This window comes from Chamaea fasciata, unplaced genomic scaffold, assembly GCF_029207755.1.
Source record: "Chamaea fasciata isolate MVZ Bird 193981 ecotype frontalis unplaced genomic scaffold, bChaFas1.0.hap1 SCAF_2, whole genome shotgun sequence".
In the NCBI taxonomy this organism is placed as follows: Eukaryota; Metazoa; Chordata; class Aves; order Passeriformes; family Sylviidae; genus Chamaea; species Chamaea fasciata.
The window spans coordinates 21,550,778-21,572,364 of NW_027094087.1; the positions used below are offsets into that span (position 1 = coordinate 21,550,778).

Genomic DNA, 21,587 nt, shown 5'->3' on the forward strand with positions numbered 1-21,587 from the left:
CTGATGGGTTCCTACTGTTACCGTTTTGGGTGGGGAGTGGGGATGTTGTTGCATGGCTCAAGGTTTGGTAGGATCAACTGCCCCTACAATTCAGTTCCTAGGTGAACAGTCTGTGACAATTAAAAAAAAAAAAAGCCCAGAACAACAAAAAACACCAAACCAACCAACACACCAAAACAAATTCCCAATTTTTATTTGTATAAGACCAAATTCATGGTTAGGTACCTTACTACCTTTTAGTTCTCTATTTGAGTGCAAAGCTCAAGCATGAACTATTAATAAAGATTCTGGCTTATTCCAGGGATTGGGATGACCATTGTGGAAAACTTAAGGTGCTTGTGTTCGCTTCAGTGAACAAATGTCTAAAAGGGCTGGTGTAATGTACTCTTAAGAATTGCATATGAAATTAGGCAGAAACAAACCTTTACCCAACATCCCCGCCCCAATCACTTTCTTGTCCCACATCAGTGAAAGCATAATGGCTGCTCAGATCACTAATTAACCAGGCAGGAAGGGCAGTAGCTATCGCACCCACATGCCCTGCAGCCGCCCACTCAAAAGACCCACCTGGTCCCAGGCTTCAGGACAACTCTGCTACCAAAGGACCACACCCCCCCATGGCCCCAAAAGAAACACCCTCCTCAGTGCACCTGGTCAGACATGTTCCCCCCTTAGAAATGCTGCTGTAATTTGTCAGACCTACTAGTGATACAGCACTGGAAGACTGCAGGATGGTTAAAAAAATTCCCAAATAACCAAAGTCCAAGAAAACCTCACCCCACGCAGGTGTAGACTCTCAGCTGGGCACCCCACTCGCCCAGGGGCACCAGTGCTTTGGATACACAACAGCCTTGATATCAAAGTGACCTTTCACAAGTGGCACTGACACAGCCTCACTGGGCTGGGGCTGGTCAACAGCCCTGGGGGCAGAGGGGCTGCAAGGCAGAGCAAGGGCCTCAAGATGTGATATCTCACCAACCCAAACTAAAATGTGCATTGCCTTCAAGATTCTTTATTTTAATCTGTGCTCTATCCACTCTCCTCAGGAAGGCATTGCTTTCCTTACTGCCTAATAGGACATTACATTATAAACTGCCAGTCTGAACATCTTGTTCTTTCTGCCAGATTGACTCAGCATAGTTAAGTATAATTGTAGCCATTAAAGTGAATTTTATCTCCCTTCTCGTTATATGGGACACCTGCATTTCATAAGAGAGACACACAAAAGTACTAGTAAAATAAAAAAGCAGAGAGACACACATATACTTAACAACACAAGCCTTGAAGGCTGTGTCTGCACAAACACTTGCACTAACACACACCAGCTATTGATTTTACAGCTCTGAGCACTGGCACTTCTAGACTTCTGTTCCCAGCCTGGCCAAGGGCAGGTGTCCAGCACGGGCCAGGCACAACCTTTGGTGTGGGTGGGGAGCTGTGCCAACAGCAAAGAAAGAGGCCAAGTGCAGTGGAATCTGCTTCCTCCTAGGTAATAACTCCGTGTCCAGCCTCAGCCTGGGGTGCTGAGACAACTGCTGCCACTACAGGCCCATTTCCCTGCCATAGAGCAGGTTTAATAGAGCTGAGTCAATCCCACCCCCGCCTGGGCTGCCTCAGCTGGAGCTGCATGGCTGCTCCCTGGGATTTAGGTACTGATGCACCCCTGCAACACACACTGACACAGGTGAATGCTGGCCTTGCCCAATGCCTGCTCACTTGCCACTAGCTACAAAAGGATTTGTGCTATTTCAGTCTCCAAAAGCCCCTTGATTGTGTGCAACCAATCTTCCCAAGCAGGGCTTTACAACCTCAGTTTACTTACAACCTGTACAAAACCTCTTCCTCCTCAATTAGCTTTTATTGGATTGTTCAAGATCCAGAGACTGTTCTGGCAAGGCTCAGACATCAGAACAAGCAACACTGCATTTCATACATTGCACAAAACCAGGTGCCAGTATGTTCCCTTTATTTATAATTACCTTTATGTGGGTCAGCTGCCACCCAGCTCCCAGTAAAACCAGTTAAGAACTGGCATATCTGTGGTATGCAGAAAGGATCCTTCTCTCTAAGAACCTCGCCCTGGGGAGCACGGCAGTGCTGGACAAGAACCACCAGAATTTAGTTACCCATCCCATGACCACAGGTATGGTGTTATGAGAAGAATCAAGACTTCAGAAGAACCAAGATTTCAGCACTACCAAGAGATTTGGGGTGCCCCCATCTTATGGGGCCCTAGCTGGAGACACCTTGAAGAACCGCCATTCTAAAAGCACCAGGTCCTTTTCGAAGGGGGTGCAGGATTTGGTGATACCTTGCATCAAGCATCTGGATGGGGGTTAGATACTCCAAAATATCCTGTATTTTAGGAAATACAATTTCTCTTTCCCAAGGTCTGAGCGTAGTCCAAACCACAGAAAGGGGAACGATGCCAGTACAGAACACCTGAACAAGCCTCACATTTGACCAAGGGCAAGGTCAGCTTCTCTGAGCCAAGCACACCTCTGATGTTTACAGGATCCAAGGGTGACAGAGCACAAATCCACACCAGGAGCTGATCTGAAACCAGCCAAACACATTTCACAGATGCCACCCAAATGCCTTTCCAATGATGTCAACATTCAGGTGTAGCCACTGTTTCCCAGGGATGAGACAGGATCTAATTTAACATCAGTACTCCCCTTGCAGATCCCAGGAACCATCTACCTGCTTTGCAGCATGCAGCTATGCCCTCTCTAGCTCCTGTTCAGGGACAAATAGCACTAATGCACAGGAAGTAACAACGGGTGAATAACCCTGACCTTCTGGCTCTGACCCCATAAACTGCTTCACTGAGGAGGAGCTGAGAGCTGCTTCAGTTCCATGAAGTTTGGCTTCAGTCACACTCACTCCCAGCAAAACTCATGTTAATGAAATTGGCTGCTCTCTCTGAGCACTTCCATGTGTTACCAGAGAGTTTCAGGAGCTAATACAGGAGGCAGTAACAAAATCCAGTCTAATGCCCTGGCTGAGCACAAGCAAGTATCCTCTGAACAATGTGTGCCCTAAGTGCACAGAAAGACCAGGCAAAATTATAAAGAGGGAAGGAAATCAAGTGAGACAGCCAGTTTTTCAAGGGAGAGCAGAAGATCTTGTTATTAACACAGGGCCCTGCACAGGCACAAAGTGTGCTGAAGATTCCAAGTGTAAGAATTACAAGCACTTACAATTTAACTCTCCCTCTGTCCAGAAAATAACATAAGGCAGCAGTGCTGATGAGAGGTGCCTGCTGAGCAGCTTTGGACTCAGAGCTTTCGTCTACAGGCCAGACCCAGGCACACCTTGGGCTGTAGCAGCACTCCACACAGGTAGAACTGCAGCCTCAAAGCTGGCACTGAAAGGGCAGCTCAACGCCTGTTCCCCTGGGCTGGCAGTTTTTGGTAAGAGATCCTGTTAGCCTCCTTCATGGAAGATGGCAGGGGGCTGACACGGTGACACACTAGCAAGAAAAGGGCTGAATGCACAGATTGACTTCTCATCCATCACCAGAAAAGTGACAGTAATTTTCAGTCCTTCCTCATCTCTGCAGAACCAAAACTGGCAGCTGGGAGATGGAAGCCTGTATCCCTGTATCCATTTAGAGCCTGTCAGGAATCTTGGTGCCTTCCATGCAGCTAGACAGACACTCACCAGCACCCTCTCCCCAAAACCACAACACCGTCTCCTTGGTCCAGAGTCCTTGCTCACCCGAAGTTTCAGCATCAGTACACTCTCCCTAAACATTTAGGTCCAATAAATTTTTACATGTTATCTCAGTCTGAGGTCACAAGTAGGAAATGAAAAGCTTTTTTTTGCCCATTAACATTGGTTTGTACATCTGCACAAACTCACCAATGCTGTTAGCAAGCACACTTGCTAACACCTAACACCTAAAACACACTTCAGCTACAGTTCTCTCAGCTGATTCACACAACTAAATCATTAGATTAACACACCAAAATCCCCATGGATTCATACCATCCTTTCAGCCACAAGCAGTCCAGAAAGAAAAGTGGTTGTCAAAGAAGATAGTCTACCTACTTACTACTGTATGTGTTCTGAAAATAAAGTTATTTTCCTGCACAAATCTGAAGAGGGTTTAGTCTGATTTAAAAAAAAAAAAAAAAAAAAAAAAGGCAGAAAAAAAAAGCAGGTTTATCACTCCTGCCTCTCTCCCAAGCATCACACAATGTAAGAAATAAAGCCAGCCAGGCTGCCCAAGACAGAAAAATTTGTACACATCCACTTTAACTAGCCACATTAATTTCTTAAGTAGAGCTGAGATAAAAAGTCCTATGCACCAAAAAAACCAACCTTGCAACAGAATATTTTAGTACATAAACACTACAGGATAACACAGGGTACACTGTGCTTTCATGTTGTGTGCTGTTAACACAGTCACCTCAAAAACTGTTTATGGTTATGTTCAACTCTGGAAACACAGTGGAAGAGAAGGGCAAGGGAAGCTATTTGGAAATTGTAACAATAAAACAAAAGATCAGAAAAATGTGAATTCCGAACAGGATGGAAATGAGAGGACAAGACAGCAGTTCACTATACCACAAGCACAAATACCAAGGAAGTGAGTTTTATGCTATTTACTCTAAGAAAAATTAGTGAACTCAGAAACTACTTTAAAATAACAAGATGAAGTTTTTCTATCACGTGTAACTACTGTGCTGACTCAGATCACTGATTTCTGAAGCATAGATACTTGTAGATTTACCAAGAAGGTCCAGGTTCATTGAATCTTCTCAGTCCCCATCGTAGGCCAACTGCTCTGGAGCTGGAGCTGAACATACTAGCTGAGAACTCTTTCAGCTAGAGTTCTACTTCTTACTTAGTAACATCTTTGTTCACCATTGGAACACATCAATGGCTTGGTAGAGTCACTGGAAAGAAACGAAGTGTAAGATCCCATCTCCCATCAGATGTGACAAACTCCAACATGACAGCAAGTACTGCTTTCCTGAGGATCCCAAGCAGCTCACTGAGTGATCAGGATCACTGCCTCTGCACTTCACACTTATCATGAAGGACACTTGCTTGCCTGCCTCACAGTCAGGAGTTGCTGTGGAGGTCTCATAGGATGCCCTTGAAGCAGCGAGCTGAGGTGAGACAAGACACCATAAGGCACCACAGGTGTCAGTGCAAGCTGCAAACACATCCCAAGCACTGGATAAAAACACTGGAAAGGGCGCCTGCCGCTCGCACCTGCAGTATCTAAGTAAAGCCAAGTTTGGATGTGCTCGTACAAGCCACAGGCATTGCCAATGCCGAGCAAAGTCCCCCCATCCTGCTCACGGAGCACTGACAGTCCTGGTCCTCACAAGCTACTAGGTTATGGCCAAGAGAGGAGGAAATGATCACACAGAGACAAGAACATGTTTTCCAACCACATCACAGATTCAAGTGAGGATGGAAGGAGCAAACAAATAAATAAAGTAGAAGGCACCCGGCATTTAAAGCCCTTCCTGAGCAACCGTGATTATTATTTGTGCTGGAGACCCAATAGGGTCTCATTGTTACACATGGCAAGAGTGTTAAAATCACAGAGATGAGACAGCAACAAAATATCCTGAAAGAAACTACCAATCAAAGGCACCATCAGGAGGGGCCTTACATGCACCATCACAAGCCCCAGCACTGACTGTGGCTCACTGTGCTGACAGGAAACATCCCACCAAACTAATGGCATAAATTCCCCAAGAACAGTGGCCAAGTACCTTCTGAGAGACATCACTGAATCTAGAAAGCTCCATTTCCCTGTGGAATGGGTCTGTATTAAAAGGCCAAGAGTTTGAATTTCATCAGCTTTTAGTGATCTCAACGCCACTGATGAGTACTGCCATGGCAGAACTGGACTCAACACCTCAGTGATCAAGTTACTACTCAATGGCTGGACTAAGGCAGCTACCTGAGGAAGCCCACAGCTCCCGGTTTGTGGTTGGACAGTCTTGGCACACTGTCTCTCCCCAACAGAACAGCAGTAACTGGCACCAACGTAGAAGGAAACCTGCCCACTTAGCAACTCTGAATATTTTAGAGAGAACTGCCGCTTGGTCAGAGACTTGGTGACATACGTCAGTGTATCTCAGGAATAGTTGTGGATGCATCATTCCTGCCTATCTGCCAGTGCACTTAAGGGTTAGAGACAAAGAGGAAGAATGCAGCTTTTAATGAAACCAGAAGATGCGGGGTGACTTCAAGGAGCCCTAGACAGCCAACATCCTTTCAGGTGGCGACTGCCATCCTGGGTTTTTTTGTTTGCTTTTTTGTTTGCACAGTTGCTAGCACAGGACCAACACAGTGTCTAAGCCCTCAGCACTATAACAGCACAAAACTATGTTTAGTGACATGGGACTATGCTTTGAATCATTAGCTATTATTAATTACGAAAGAAGAAGTAGTTTCTAGAGCTTGACAAACTCTAAACTCAATATATCCCATGGTATTAGCACCTGTGACAGACAGGAAACCTTATTCACCGTTTTCTACCCATATTAACACATTTGGCTTTGGGTTTTTCCTCCCATGTTCCACAAATTTTTCAAGACATGTATGAAAATAGATGACTTAAATTCTTCTCTTAATTACTGCTGGTTGATGGCAGTCAGTGAAGGAAAATGCACTGAAAAGAGAAGAGGTAAACCCTACCCAGGAAGCACCAGCAGAGCTAATCATTTGTCTATCTGACCTCAGAGAGAGAGGTGGGAGGTGCAGCTGGCTGAGTGTAATAACAGGAAACCACGTAAGAATTTATGTGCATCTCACAACATGTGTATTATAGAACAACAGTGTTTCTCTTACCCCCCAAATTAAGGTGCAGGGCCCTTTGCTCCAGAAATGAAGGATATTCTGAGCTTCTACATGGCTGTACAATTACAGCATGCCCTTACTGCTCTTGCTGTATAAGCTGTTCCCCTGGGCTTTTTGTTTCCCTCTGCTGTAGTTTGCCCATGGTGCAGCTGAGCTGCAGCCCAACTGTCGCTCTGCTTCAGCTGGAGGAAAAGGAGAAATGGAAAAAGGACCTGGGCTTTTTGGTTAAAAATGAGAACACACTGAGGAAAAGAAAGAAGGTAGCAGCCTCAAAGACACAAACTGGGCCTCAGATGAGTTATCAAGAAGTGTCACGCCTTCCCTCCACCTTGACCTCCCCTCCACAAAATTACTTTGCTCAGCGCAACACAAACAGGTGCCAAGAGCCAAGCCCTGTTTATCACAGAGGTTACCTTCAGGATCAGGTGAAACTTAAAGAGCTTTGGCAGCTGCTTGGTTCACACTCATTAACTTCTTCTCTCTGGCACTTATAAACCTCAGACTTGGCAGAACAAGGGGTAACTGGACCTCGGATTTTACCCAGAAGTGGAAGCACAAGAGGTGAACTATTTCACAACTCTGTTTAAACAAGTTCCTCATTTAGTTTGCCTGTCTAGCCCACAAGTATAATAATTATACAACCTATGCTCAAAACGAGGCTGCACGTGACCTAATAATACAATAATCTTTAAAAGAGGAATTACCAACATCTCCAATATCCATCCATTACTGCTATTTTTAATTCTTAATTTCCTTCAGATAGGCCTCGGCAGAAGGATTACTTAATTCTCTGTACAGTTATATATACAGCACCAGGAAACACTGTGAGACAGCATTCCAGTGCTGGCTAACATGTTCTAATAAGCAAAAACACCACCAAGTAAGATTAAGTTTTGCCACACTCCAGATTCTTTCCAATCTGTTCCCACAGGTGTTGGATAAAAAGTCTCAGAAAGTTTAAATGGAGAAGCACTTGAATCATAATAACCATTATCTGATAGACCTCCCTAGAAATCATCTTGTACCAGGAGAGACTGAAATTTCCAACTGACAGACATAAATAGCTACTGCTTGGATGAAAACTTGGGAGAAAAAAGTGCTAAAGCCAACCTCACCCAAACCACTCAATCTTTATTACTTTTCACTGGGAACAGTGAAAAGCATTTTACCCTGGATTATGCAGCTCAGTATGGGCCTCTAATACAAGACTTCATTGCAAAATTGCTGTATGACTGAGTGAAACAATGGCTTCTTTATTGAAATATTTTAAAGACTCCTGAGGGAAATGCGGACGGCTGAAATGCCCTCAGTGAAAGGTTCATTGCCATGCTATGCACTTCTGCTGTGTAATGTTTTACAAGCTGGGCTGCTCTGTGAATGGGGAGAGTTAGTTCTCGCCTGGCAGAGGCAGCTTGCATAATACCAGACAAGTTAATCGGTAACAAGCAATGCAGGAGACCTTTGTTCCAAGTGTGACACACACAAATTCCACACTAAGCACATTGACGCTTCTGAGAGTTACTCATTGACATGCTTTATTAAATTGCTTGGACTATACCTCAGTGAACCAAAAAGGACTAGTTTAACAGAGCTACATCCTTCTGATGCCTTCTGTCCCAAACTGTTGCATTTAACCTAGCCCACAGATCAGCTCATTACTGGTACAGAAGCATTTCCAGGGTGCATGATAGCGAGCACCTTGCAGCACACCCACATGTCCAGACAACGGCAGTGGGCAGCCAAGGAGGCAGAACACAGGAAAGGGCAAGTTGGCAGCCAGCAGAGAGCTTCTGTAACAGGAAGTGGTTATGGAAGCATGTGTTGTGTTCCTCCCTCCAAAGCCAGTGCTCTCCTGTCCACTCTGAATAGCTTGCTAAAATACCACCCTGCCCTCAGCCTCCCTGAATAAATGGAAAGGGAAAGGAGAAATAAGACATGCTCCTCCTGGCACAGTCTGGAATGTCAGGCCAAGGACAGCTGGCCTCTAGCAGGTGGAATACACACTGCACCAAAAGCCTAGGAGCAGCACAGCTCTTAACACTCGGCAGAGCATTCAGTTTATACCAAGTCTGAGGAAAACTATCACGGTTTCCGTTGTCCACAGCACCACCCGGACAAAACACTTCTGCTGAACCGAACCATCCAGTCAGTGCTTACTGCACAGCATCACCTCCCATCTCCCCAAGGCCAGATTCAGGCAGCTGAACTTCCAGTGCCAGAGCTGTATGAGTCTCTGTCCAGCAGACCACCATAGCTGATCTGTCCCTGAGTGATATTATTTGTTTGCTTTAATGCCCTAGGAGCAGTAAGCCAGTCTCACTGGTGCGAGGCTGAGCAAAAGAACAAAGAGCCTCCAGCAGCTTGTTGCACAGTCTGCCAGTCCCCAGCCCTACACTTGACTACGCTTAACACCATAGCACAGCTGAAATTCAAAGAAGTGATAGGAAAAAAACCAACCATCATGACAGCTCTCTCAGAAGACAGATGAAACCCACTCTTCTTTGATAACAGCAAAGTCACCCCCTTTGATAGGTTATTTTCATGTCTGTGAGTGCCACAAATAGCTCTGAGACAAGGGAGAAGGCCAGCAAACGATACTCGAGGAGGTCCTCGCTCCTGCCCGTCTGGAAAGCTGCCCATGACACTGAAAACTGACACGTCTCTCCACGGTGCCGATGCCCAGGGAGGAGCCTGACGAACCCGGCAGCCATGCGGTGGCACACGCAGCGCCAGCGCCGAGAGCGCCCGTGGGGACTCAAGACTGGGAAGGCAGCTGGCACATCCTCCACTCCCACGGAAAGTGGCTTGAGAGATCACCCCCTCTGCAGTTCCACTCGCAGGCTAGCAGACACACAAAGGCACGGGTAAGCACGCACCCGCAGCAATTGTCACGATATTGTCCAAGGATTAGTCACCTAATAACAGCGTCGCCCTCGGCAACAGGGAGAAAAGAAGGCTGTTTCACTCAGAACTCAAGTTTTATCCATCCCACAGCAAATCCTTTTTCAAGCTCATCTCGCTGAGGGCAGCATCTTCTCCCTCTGTGTCTAAGTGCACACACACACAAACACATGTATGACTATTAAGGACCTGGTAATTATGCAAAGAAGCCCCATGAGACTGACTGATTGCCCCAACACCATGGCACAGGAGCACAAAGCCAGCGTGGGTGGCTCAGCCGGCTGCACTGCAATGGAGAAACCTTTCTATCACCCCCAGAGGTTTTTCTGCACTGCAAATGCCCTCAGGAAACTGCTCACGCATACAAAAAAACCAAAACCAAAACCCTGAACTGCACAGTATGAGCAACAAGTTACAGGCAGCGCACGCCAAATCCCAGAAATTCTGGTTTCATCATAACTGCAGTGCTAGGCTACCAGTTTTTTAATTATGTGGTTTCCTGCATAATCTGAAAGGTACTGAGCCACTTGAGACCCAGGGAACTGAGGTGTGTGTACAGCACCACCTCCTGTGGGAAGTTTTACTCACTGTAGTTTCAGTGATGCGAATAAGGCCTTTATAACTCATTTTTAATTTGCCTTCGCTTCTTTAAAGAGGGACACAAACTATGAAGTCTGGTAGCCACAATACCTTGTATCACTACTTTGATTAAGAGCTATTCCAGGAATGATCAATTTTAAGGAAATTTCTTTTGTCTAGAGAATGATGATTCATCAGATCCAATGGTTTGCAAGCTTCTATTTCAACAAGATATTTATCTGAAATGTTCCTCAGGTCAAAGACAGTGAGTTGAGAAACAGAATCATCTTTCACCACATGTAGATGACACATCTCTAGTCTGCTAAACACAGCAGTGCCCTGGCATATAAAATATGCATGTTCCAGTCCTAGCTCTACCTGACTCAGAAGGAATATGAAAGCAGGTGAGCACTGTAATTGTTTTCTCCAAATAGTACCTGCTTTCTACAAAACAGAAGAAAAAACTTGACAAGAGGTAGAGCTGTACCTGCTTTGGATGTGGAAAACAAATGCAACCACCTGCTCTGAATTAATGTCCTACACAACATCAGCAGCTGGTTGAACTTTCAATCATGAACTACATCATCTCACTCCATTGCTATCAGTCTCCCTTCTCTACTCTTCCTCCTTTCTTTCCTCTTCTCTTTAAAATGGGAAACTGATGACAAGGCTGAGAAAACAGACTGTTCTGAGCTATTTGTGTCTATCCATTGTCACTTGTAAAAATACATTTTGTACTGATAAGAGGACACACAAGTCTATGAAGTGAATAAATAAGTGCCTGACCCAGTTAGTCAAACAACTCATCTAAGAGATTTCAGGGCAATATTCCCATTCCTGCATCACTAAACTAGGAATAAAAAGAGCACTTACAGCTCTATAAATGAAAACACACTGATTTTTCTACTGTGACCAGTCACATTTAAGGCTCAACTGCATCTCCCCTCCTTTTTTGAGACAAAGTGAGTTATTCATTAATTCTGATATTCTTTAGTCACTGCCTAAAATGTGAAGTAGTTTGTAGAACAAAGACAGGAGTTAAGGGTCAGACCGGTGGGAGCAAGTGCTCATATTTGCTTTTGGGGTTGGTTTGTTTGTTTGAGGGGGTTTTAAGATTAAAAGTGAACTTTCCTTTTTTCAGATCCACGGAAAAGAGGTCTAAGAGAAAAACATTGAAAAACGGCTGTACTACATTATTTAAGTACAGTGTTTTAAATTAGGTGCACGAGGTGACCGTATTTAGTTTATTAGTTCTTTTTTTTTTCCAAGACAGTGCTGTTCTGTCTCTTTTCACTGAGTACTCCTTAGTCATGATTTTTGGGAGAAAGGTCACAACCTTGCCCTTCCTAGTGACAGTCAATTAAGTGCAAAACACCAAAGCCACCTAGAATTTGCCTATTAACTTCAGGAAGCATTTTATCTAATCCTCAAATTAATCCTTATCTCCTCTAAGAAACCTCCATTTGTGGACAATGAGACAGCAGCTGCCATTGCAAATTCTTTAAATTTCAGCTAGATCTGAAACTGGGTGAAGAAAACTGCAGAGAAGGGTGGAGAAATCTTAAGATAAACAGTGTCTAGCACTAAAAATACCAGAGTTCTCAGGAAGGCACCAATGTGTTCCCTTCTACAAGGGAACATGCTTCTGTTGTGCTTCCATAAACACTATGCATTTAAGGCCCATCATAGAATACTTGGTCAACCAGAGATCTCTCTTTTCCATCTCCATTTGGTTCTGGAAGTTCAAAAGTCACAAGACCAATTAACACACAAATCAACCTATTCAGCTTTCTATATGCAGTGTCAACAGCAGCAGCTCCTCCACATTTCCTCCAGGATCCCTTGGGCACTGCAGGCCCTGCACACACCCTGTGTGCACACAGGACATGCAGCGACAGCAGGAGTCAGAACTGTGGCAGGGACGCCTAATAAGCTGCTTTAGCATTGACAGTGTAAATACTCCACACATCAACCAACAGGTACAGCCAAGGCTTTCTTTGTACAAACCCACTGTACTCAATTCAAAACATACACTGCTATATTTACTCACTAAACAAGATTGAGCGATGTCCTTTACAACTGCTGGCTTAACCTGGGCTGTTACAGAAGAAACTACAGATTGATGAACAGCCATATTCTGCACACAATTATGCCTATGATAAAAAAATATCTTAGATCCCTTTCCCAAAAAAATACAATCAATAAACGACTGTTAAAATGATCAGACTGCAGCAGGAACTGCAAAGTTTCTAGTCAGAGCAATACTAGGTCAACAACTTTGGTTATGACTGAGCTGTGGGATTCAAAGGACAAACACACGTAATGGAGACCCTTCAGAAAGAATGCCAGCCTCAGTTTTTGTTTTGGAGAAGCAATTCTTGCCTGACTTATAGTAGCTCTAAACTCAGTTTGAACAATCAGCAGAATCTGCTTTGCACCAATGTAAAGGCAACAGACTGGAAAATTCTGATGGAGTATTAAAATGTTCTTTGAATGCTGGCCTGTTTAATTTTTCCCTTACAGGCTATGCCTTTTGTTCTGCTGCCACTGGAAAGCCATGGCTGAGGAACTTCAGGCATGTGATGAAAAATACCTGTTTGCTGGTATAAACCCTAAGGGAACAAACTAAAACTTGTCAATTTTAAATGACATCTAGAAAACACTCAAAAAAGCTGCAACTTTGTTTATACTGGTTGCCTTTCTCAGTGTTGAATTTCACTAGTCTGTGCCTTAAACTAGATGGGATTTCCTAGCAAAAGCACTTTAACCTACAGGTTATTTCATGGAGGAAGATGGTGATGAAATTAGCTCTTCCTCACTCCTCCATGAAACCACCATTTTGGCAATGTAAAATTATGTAAGTAGGACAACACTTGCTGCTCCATGATTCTGCTATACCTGACAGCAAAGCACTCACAAATATATCGAGATGGTAAAAAATAAGTTGTGCATGCACTGGAAAAGCATCTCCATTGACACAGAGATCTATCCAAGATTACACACCACCTCAACCCACTGCTATGGACCTTAAGTTTTGAGGCACAGAATTAAGCGAATGAGCTTGTTCTGGTTTTCATAGTGACTATTTCAGTCTTTACAAATTCCCTTAATTTAACATTATCTCATTTTATTGGACTTTAATGAAGGCATACAAAGCCAAAATCAGATAATAATTAGTAAGTTAATATAAAACACAGGAAATATCAACTGATGTGCGCAAGTATGACTGTCTACAAATAAACATAGGCCGTATGTTGAATCCCTAGGGCCTGTAATATTCCAAGCTCAGTGTAGAGACAATCTACATCAGGAGTCAGGGTGATCATCCAAGAAAGGGCTATGAAAGTGTCCCTGCAGAAGCACTGTTAGGTACTGGTATTCATACCCAAGGACACATTCAGATGAAGAGAAGACTCTTGAGTTTCTTTACATTGAATACTGCATTATACTATAAGCATTCAAGAAAACTGCATGGATGAATTTTTTTTACAGTATCAGAGTTAACTGAGTCAAAAGCCCTTAATAAACTCTCTCTTTTTGTGTCTAGTCTGGTCTACAACACAGCTACTCCACACAGAAAACACTTAGTGGCTTAAAAGAGTGTCAAGAGAAGCATTTACTTTACAACTTCCTGTGATATATGAGAACATGTTTGCCTAGCAAGCCTTACCTCTAAAAGTCCGTCTTCAGGCAGGTCTGTGCAGTGAACAGCATTCTGAATCTTGTCCTTCCCAAAGACAGCACGCAGAGTGCCGGGTCGGAGGTGACGTGCCAATGCCTATTGAACACAAGCGAACCAGAAGACCTTTGTGAGCCACACTATTCATTCGTATCAGGGATGCAAGAGAACCTTAAAAAGTAAAATATTATTATGCAATTAAAATATGTGTAGTATATTAAAATATGTGTAGTACACTATAAAAGAAAACATAGATTGAAAGCAGCCCTCAGGAGAAGGACTTGGGGGTGTTGGTGGACAAGAAGGTTGACACGACCCAGAAACATGCCAGTTGCATCCTGAGCTGCATCAAAGGGAGAACGGCCAACAGGGTGAGGGAGAGAATTCGGCCCCCCTGCTCCACTCTCTTGAGACCCCACCTGGAGTGCTGCATCCAGCTCTGGGGCCCCCAACATAAGAAGGATGTGGACCTGTTGGAGCAAGTCCAGAGGAGGGCCATGAATGAAACACCACTCCTGTGATGATAGGCTAAGAGAGCTGGGGTTGTTCAATCTGGGACGTCTCCAGGGAAACCTCAGAGCAGCCTTCTGGTACCTAAAGGGGGCTACAACAGAGCTGGAGAGTGACCTTACTAGGACAGGTAGTGATGGGGCAAGGGTGAATGGCTTTAAATTGAAAGAGAGCAGGTTTAGAAAAATATTAGGAAGAAATTCTTCACTTTGAGATTGGCGAGACACTGAGACGGGTTGCCCAGAGAAGTTGTGGATGCTCCATCCTTGGAGGTGTTCAAGGAAAGGACGGATGGGGCTCTGAGCAACCAGGTCTAGTGGAAGGTGTCCCTGGCTACGGTAGGAGAGTTTGGAACTACTCGATCCTGAAGATCCCTTCCAACCCAAACCATTCTATGATTCTATAAAGAGAGAAATTCCAACCTGTACTACACACACAGACAACTGCTGAAAAAACATGACCAAGACTACGAATATCTGGTTGAAATTGGGCCAATCAAGCCATGTTGGGTGGCATACAGGACCCTTCATATTCCAGATACACCTTACTGGTACTTGTATTAACACAGCTCACATTGAGACCTTTGCAGCTCTCAAGCACAGGATATGCTGTCCATGAGCAGACACAAATATGCTGCTTTGAAGATTGCTTCCCTTAACACAGAGCTCCTTGCTTCAGAACCTGACATTTGTGAAGTCCAGCTGCTGAGCAACTCCTCAGTCTTATCCTCTGACACCCTGACTAGTGCCAACATCTGATCCCCTCTAAGGATCAATCCAGACTCTACATCTTTCTTTGTTCTTTGAAATTAACATTTCAATACTCTTCTTCATCTACAATGCCAAATACCTCTTAAGCATCTCAGAGGCCTTTTTACAACAGCAGATATTCAGGTCCTGAGATAACATTCCTCCCCTACATCTTTACTGTGGTATTTCTTTTCATACCCCAGAGGACTGCCTTCACTGGCTCTCCCCTCCATCATACTCTTTTCTTTCAAGCCACAATGAAGTCCTGCTGTACTTCTCTGCACTATCACCTTGCACTGTTGTTTTTTAACCCCTTTCCTATGCCAGGTATGAACTTGGCCTCTCTTCTCGACACCCTGGAGGCTCTTCTCCAAGATCTATCTCGTGCACAGTGAAATTAACCCAGTTTTCTGTCCTTAAAACCCTTTTGATGTTCTCCCACCAGTGCCTGTGAGTGGACAGGTGGATGACAAGCTCACAATACAGCTACTGAAAAAAGAAAAGAACTCTTTCTTTGCCAACAAAGCCTTCATCAGCCCCTTTCTGAATAGGTACTGGGTACATTAGGGTGTAATCCCTTTGGAAGTGACCAGTGCAGTTTCATTGTGCCACTCCCGGGTGTTTGTGCTTCAGTGTCACAGCTGCAGGTTACTGTTCCCACAACTGAGTCATCAAACTGGATTGTCCAAGCATTTCTTAACTTTCAGTGTCAAATGGGTTCAAATTGACCTCATCAGTAGCTCTTAGCTGACCTGGAAAACCTTGCAGAGGTATAAATGAGAACAGTCCATGATGCACAGTCTCTTCTGGGACGGCAGTAATATTTTAAGCTAGTCCGGAAAGATCTCACAAGAGCATTATGTGACAACAACACCCTTTGTCCACTTTCCAGATTCACCCATTGTTTACATCTCAGTACAAAACGAAGACAGTTGGATTTTAAGAGCAAGAACTTCTTATAGCTCAGCAAGTCCTAGATATTTTCCTGTCATAAAAATTAATGATTATTATGATCTGTTACCCACCTGGAAGACAATTAAACTGCTTTAATGCTTGGAGTGTGTATAACCCAAAACATGGTATGAGGAGAAGTTTCAGTTCCTCATTGTTACTGTATGTACATCACAGGTTATACAAGATCTTTTGATATGAATGTCAAGGACATTTGAATAAAACACACTCAACATCAAACGAATTTTACTTCAGAGGAAAGTTTAAGAGTTTCACATAAAAAAAAAAGCCTCAAGGGAAAAAAAAAAAAACCTCTTCTACATGGTCCCCATTAAAGGCTTGAGATAAGGAAGTCTGCTGGAGAAACAAAAGTCACATGCCAGTTAACTACAACTATGTGACACTTTAATCAAGCCTTCCTTCAAGCAACTGTTGATTGCCGTAATAACTAGCTGTCAGGAAGCTGGCAATAGCACTGGAGCTTTCAATCAGTTTAATGAAAGTTTGGGAATACTAGAAAAAATGATCATGGCTATGAAAACTTTGTAAACAATTTAGAAACAGCTCAAGTCTAAAAAGATAAAGCTTGGTGGTATATATTCTGTTTACTTTCTATCCATCAAAAACTCTTTTGCTCAAACTGTTCTGTCCTCCAACAGGTCCAGAAATGCTGCTGCTTATGAAAATTCCACAAGATTTTCCTTGAGTCATCTTCTTCATTAAACCCACTCTCCTCTCCTCTCCTCTCCTCTCCTCTCCTCTCCTCTCCTCTCCTCTCCTCTCCTCTCCTCTCCTCTCCTCTCCTCTCCTCTCCTCTCCTCTCCTCTCCTCTCCTCTCCTCTCCTCTCCTCTCCTCTCCTCTCCTCTCCTCTCCTCTCCTCTCCTCTCCTCTCCTCTCCTCTCCTCTCCTCTCCTCTCCTCTCCTCTCCTCTCCTCTCCTCTCCTCTCCTCTCCTCTCCTCTCCTCTCCTCTCCTCTCCTCTCCTCTCCTCTCCTCTCCTCTCCGTTTTTAAGAGCAGCTATGGTCTCCTGACTTGCCATTTATCCGAAGCCATCATTTCTACTTCACAACTTCATGACAAAAGACATGTTTCTTCCTGTGGACTCACTGTCTCTAACCTGGGCAAAAGCTTCTGCTGCTGCACTGTGCAATCTCCTGTTCTTCTTTCCATTTTTCAGCACAGGTTGTTACACATTCTAGTGCCCTCCTGGAACTCTTGCACACAGAAGGATGCATTCTGTTCTGCCCGGGATCGCAATGGATCAGAAATGCCCAAAGGTAGGTCATTCAGCAGTTTACACTGTTAGCACCTGATTATTAAGAATTTAAATAAGCCTTTCTTGCCATTAATTAACAAACATGATGAATCAGTTTCTGCTTACATTTATATACCCAAAACCAATAACTGTCAAATCCAGAGTTTTACTATTCCACTGCCTTCTTATTACACCATTGAGGAATCATGAAGAAACAATACTTCTGTAAATGACGGAGATACAAAGAGCTGTACAGCTCATATATTGTGTTCTTCTGTATGTATGGCTGGAAATCCTGGGAATGTTTCAGGGAAGAAGAGAATTCATAATGGAACTTACTACTCATAGCAAGTATTAATACACACTCTTCTGGTCCATGACAGGAAGCATACCAATTATTTTATTTATAGAGCCTCATCTGTCACAACAGGGAGATACAAACAGTGGGCTTTGGGTTGGTTTCCCCATGCTCCACCATCCCCTTTTAAACTTTTTTCCTAAACTTTTGGCTGAATCTAGTTTCTGGAGCATGTGTTTTGTGCAATGCTTTTCAGAATTTTTAGAAAGGCGTTGAGAGTGGGATGATGGAGGAGTTAAGAGCAGCTGCAGCTCTACCATATGCATGAGAGGAGACTGATGTGTGTGTGCTGGAGCTTTGTGTGCATGTGTAAACGGGGATTAAACAAAACTGGCACCTCACACAAGACGAGACGACACTGTCTATGGCAAAACAAACCAGGGCTGCTGTACCTAAATGCTTCACCCTCTTTGGTCTTATTCAGCAGGTTATTTGATCTCCCCTTACAGCTGGGCTTTGATCTACAGATAGCCCTTTAAAGATCCTTACCCCGTGCAGAGATACAGATGCATGTATTTCATGTTTCTCTTTAACAGGTAACTGTGTCCAATGTAACACTGCCTGCAAGAAGTGCTTAGCACATTTCTAAAATTTTTCTATTTCTACACAAGTGAAAGGAAACAAAAATGTCACCAATGCCAGTAATATGTCAAAATCAAGTTGAGAAATTCATGAACACATTCATATGCAAAGCTCATTAAATGCTTTTCCTCCAAAAGGCTGGGATTTTGTCACGGGCTGGATGGAAGTTATATAGCATAGTAACATGTATTCCAGCCAAAACTGCAGATTTCAAGAAAATTTAGCCCAAACTGCAAATTTCAAGAAAATTTGGCCAGCTTTTTTTAAGCACTGTCCTGAATATTTAATTGGATATCTAGAAAGGCCACTGAATGGATCAAAACTACACAAAGGAACGTTTACAGACTAAAATTTTGTTCTTCTTCAACATGAACTAGAACAAAAGAACCTTGAAAATTTACCAGCCCTCTTGAACAAAGCAGAATAAAAATAAGAGTTTGATCAAACCCTCTCTAGCCACAGTGTGCTCACCAGGCAGATTCCTTCTTTTAGTTTTGCTTTCGTATCAGTAGCATTCAGAGGATCTTTTGGGCTGCAACAGACTGCACAGATCCCTCTACGCTTGTAGTAAAACAGTTTTCCTATTCTAGCTGAGCCCTGGCTGTGTGCCTGCTCCTTGCTCTTCTTGGCGTTCCTCATTCATCACTTTCTGAAGGCTTTGTGTTGACTTGGTGCCACCACCTCTGCCTTCCCCAGCCCGCACTCATGAAGCTTTTTCCTGCTGCAGCTCTCCATGCTCTGCTGCTGTCAGGAATGAGATGGTCCCTCTCTCCCCTTGAGGGTGCCACCTAATCCAGAAGGCAGAGCCAGCCCCAGCCAAACAAGCAAGTGCCTTTCTCCTTGTAAGGACCAGCTACACCCTTGTCAAGAGAACAGAATACAGATTAACTGTGAACAAATAAAATAATGTAAATTCCACCGCTCACCTTGGAATTTTTCTGGCTGACCTTTAGGCATTGGAAAGCCTATCGCCTCATCCAAGCAAGGCACCTGAGCTTCCTCTGTAGTGCATAAAAACGATCTAAAACAACATTTGCAGCACAGCAATTCTGGAAGATAAGGAAGGATAAATGCCTCTCCCCCTTTGCATCATCACAGGTCTTCAGGGGAGTTTTATTTTCAGGGCCTTTTAGCACCAGTCATATCAAACACTGATGGTTGCAGTAGGGAGCTGGACAAAATACTCATTCCTACAAGCCATCAGCAACAGGTAACACAACAAAAGCATTACAGTCTTTGTCATACAAAACAGGATACTAGACAAGCACCTCCTGCAATGCTGATCAAAGCTACAAACACTTTAACATTACTGTTACAGTGAGAACAACCTCAGGTCAGTCCAAGAGATTCCTCACAAAAGTTCTCATGCAAAGACAAATGTTTAAGTATCAAAGCAAAATCTGTGGTCACAGGTGACCTTGTGCATGATACCAAAAGGCCTCGCTTGCCTTAGCTTGCTTCACATGTTTTCTTTGCAGCTCACACTCCCCCCAAACTCTAGCCAACCACTTGTGATGTGTGTGCTTCCCGATTTATTACCTCAGCTTTGCCCTGGTTTATGTCACTCAGCTTCATGCAATAGGCCGCTTGGAAACCAACATCAGCTGCTGCAGAACGCAACAATTTTCTACTCCTGAAGCAATTCAAGGTCCAGTTCATCACCCCTAAATGCAGTACTAACCTTTCTGTCTCTAATACAGAGAAAAATTACGTAAGATTGTGGTGCTCTTGCCACTGTAAAAACTTAAACTGGGGAAGGGTTTTTTGCCTTGACACCTGCAGTCTGCCTGTAGAAAGGTACTTCATAAAGCTTCTAAATACAAAACCACGTCAGAGCTAAAGAGCACGCAAGAGGCTTCCTTCAGCTTATATTTCTCAAACCAATCCAGAACAGAAGTCACTTGTTGACAGTGACATGTTTTCTCTTTGTGTTCCACATGAGCTGCAGCAATGTTATGTACAAATACAGAGTCAGTATCAAAGGTCTCACACAGACTTCAAGGGAGTCAGTGTTACCTGAAAGTGCTTTTGTACTTTCCACCTATCACAAAAAAAAAAAAAAAAAAAAAAAAAAAAAAAAAAAAAAAAAAAAAATCAAGCCAAAACAACCTCCTTTAAACACACACACTAAGCTCCCCATACTTTTAATCTTTATCATAAGACAAACTCAAGAACCTGGAAAAGTTGCATTCAAAGTCTTTATAACACTTAGCCTAACCGTCTCTCCCCTTAGCACTGTGCACTTCACCTAGACTTCCAGGCTGACTTCCACCTAGTCTTCTCTTGGCTGATGGCAGAACAGATCACTTATTGTCCATTCTGACAAGGTTCTCATACTTTTAACTGAGTCAAGTCTGTGTGCACATAGTTCTGTAAGTGAAAGAGCATGGCTGTAAAGGTTTGTTCAGCAAATGAATTGATCTCATCCAAGTGACAGCAGTCAAATTTTTAATTGCAAGGCCTATAAAAAGTGCACCTAAGGTGCAACTCCTTCCAAAATCAAACAGTTTTGCAACTGTAGCAGCAACTTCTCAAACCATAGTTTATTTTATTACGCAACCTTACTCTTGTCTGAGTTAAAAAAAAAAAAAATCCCTCTACTTTTCTGTTTATTTTAAAGTCAGCCAACCTCTGAAGTACCAGTCTGAAGCCCTGTATCTTCAGAAGTTTTGTTAACGGACCTAAAATTATATTCCATATTCCAGTGTTGGCAGTTTTCTGGAAGCCCACAAGTCTGTACAAGTTGTTACACTGTCTCCTCCTCACCCTCCATCCCCTCAGGCACTTAGATTCTCTCTGCTTCACTCCCACACCTTCCCTACCACTCCTCCTCCCTGGCAGCCCAAGGGTTCTGCACCAGCTCTCTGCAGGTTCTCTGCTGTGGGCAGCACCCGTGGCACATTTGCCAGCCTGAGATAATATTTTCACTGGTCTTGGTGCTTCTGGCTGACGTTTAAGTGATTCTAACGATAAGTGCCCAGCTCAGAAAGTTTGTGTGCCTGTCTGCCATTGCCAACGTGCTGAACTTGGCTAGCCACGTGCCTGAGTTAAGTGTAAATTAGACTGGATGGTGAAGCCTTGAAGATAACTGAGATACCAAATACAAGCTGGTCACAAAATAGGAATAAAGATAAAATATCCAGCTTGTCCCATTATTTGTCCCATTATCTGGGTGTCATAAGGGATAT

General features: G+C 43.7%; 1 protein-coding gene across 1 annotated transcript in view; it reads right to left on the reverse strand.

Moving 5' to 3' along the window:
- The window catches only part of NME7 (NME/NM23 family member 7), an 89,960-nt gene that overhangs the window by 1,175 nt on the left and 67,198 nt on the right, over positions 1-21,587 (reverse strand). Inside the window, exon 11 of the mRNA XM_066175223.1 lies at positions 13,985-14,092. Within this exon, the coding sequence (XP_066031320.1) occupies positions 13,985-14,092 (108 nt within the window). The remainder of the gene's footprint in view (positions 1-13,984; positions 14,093-21,587) is intronic.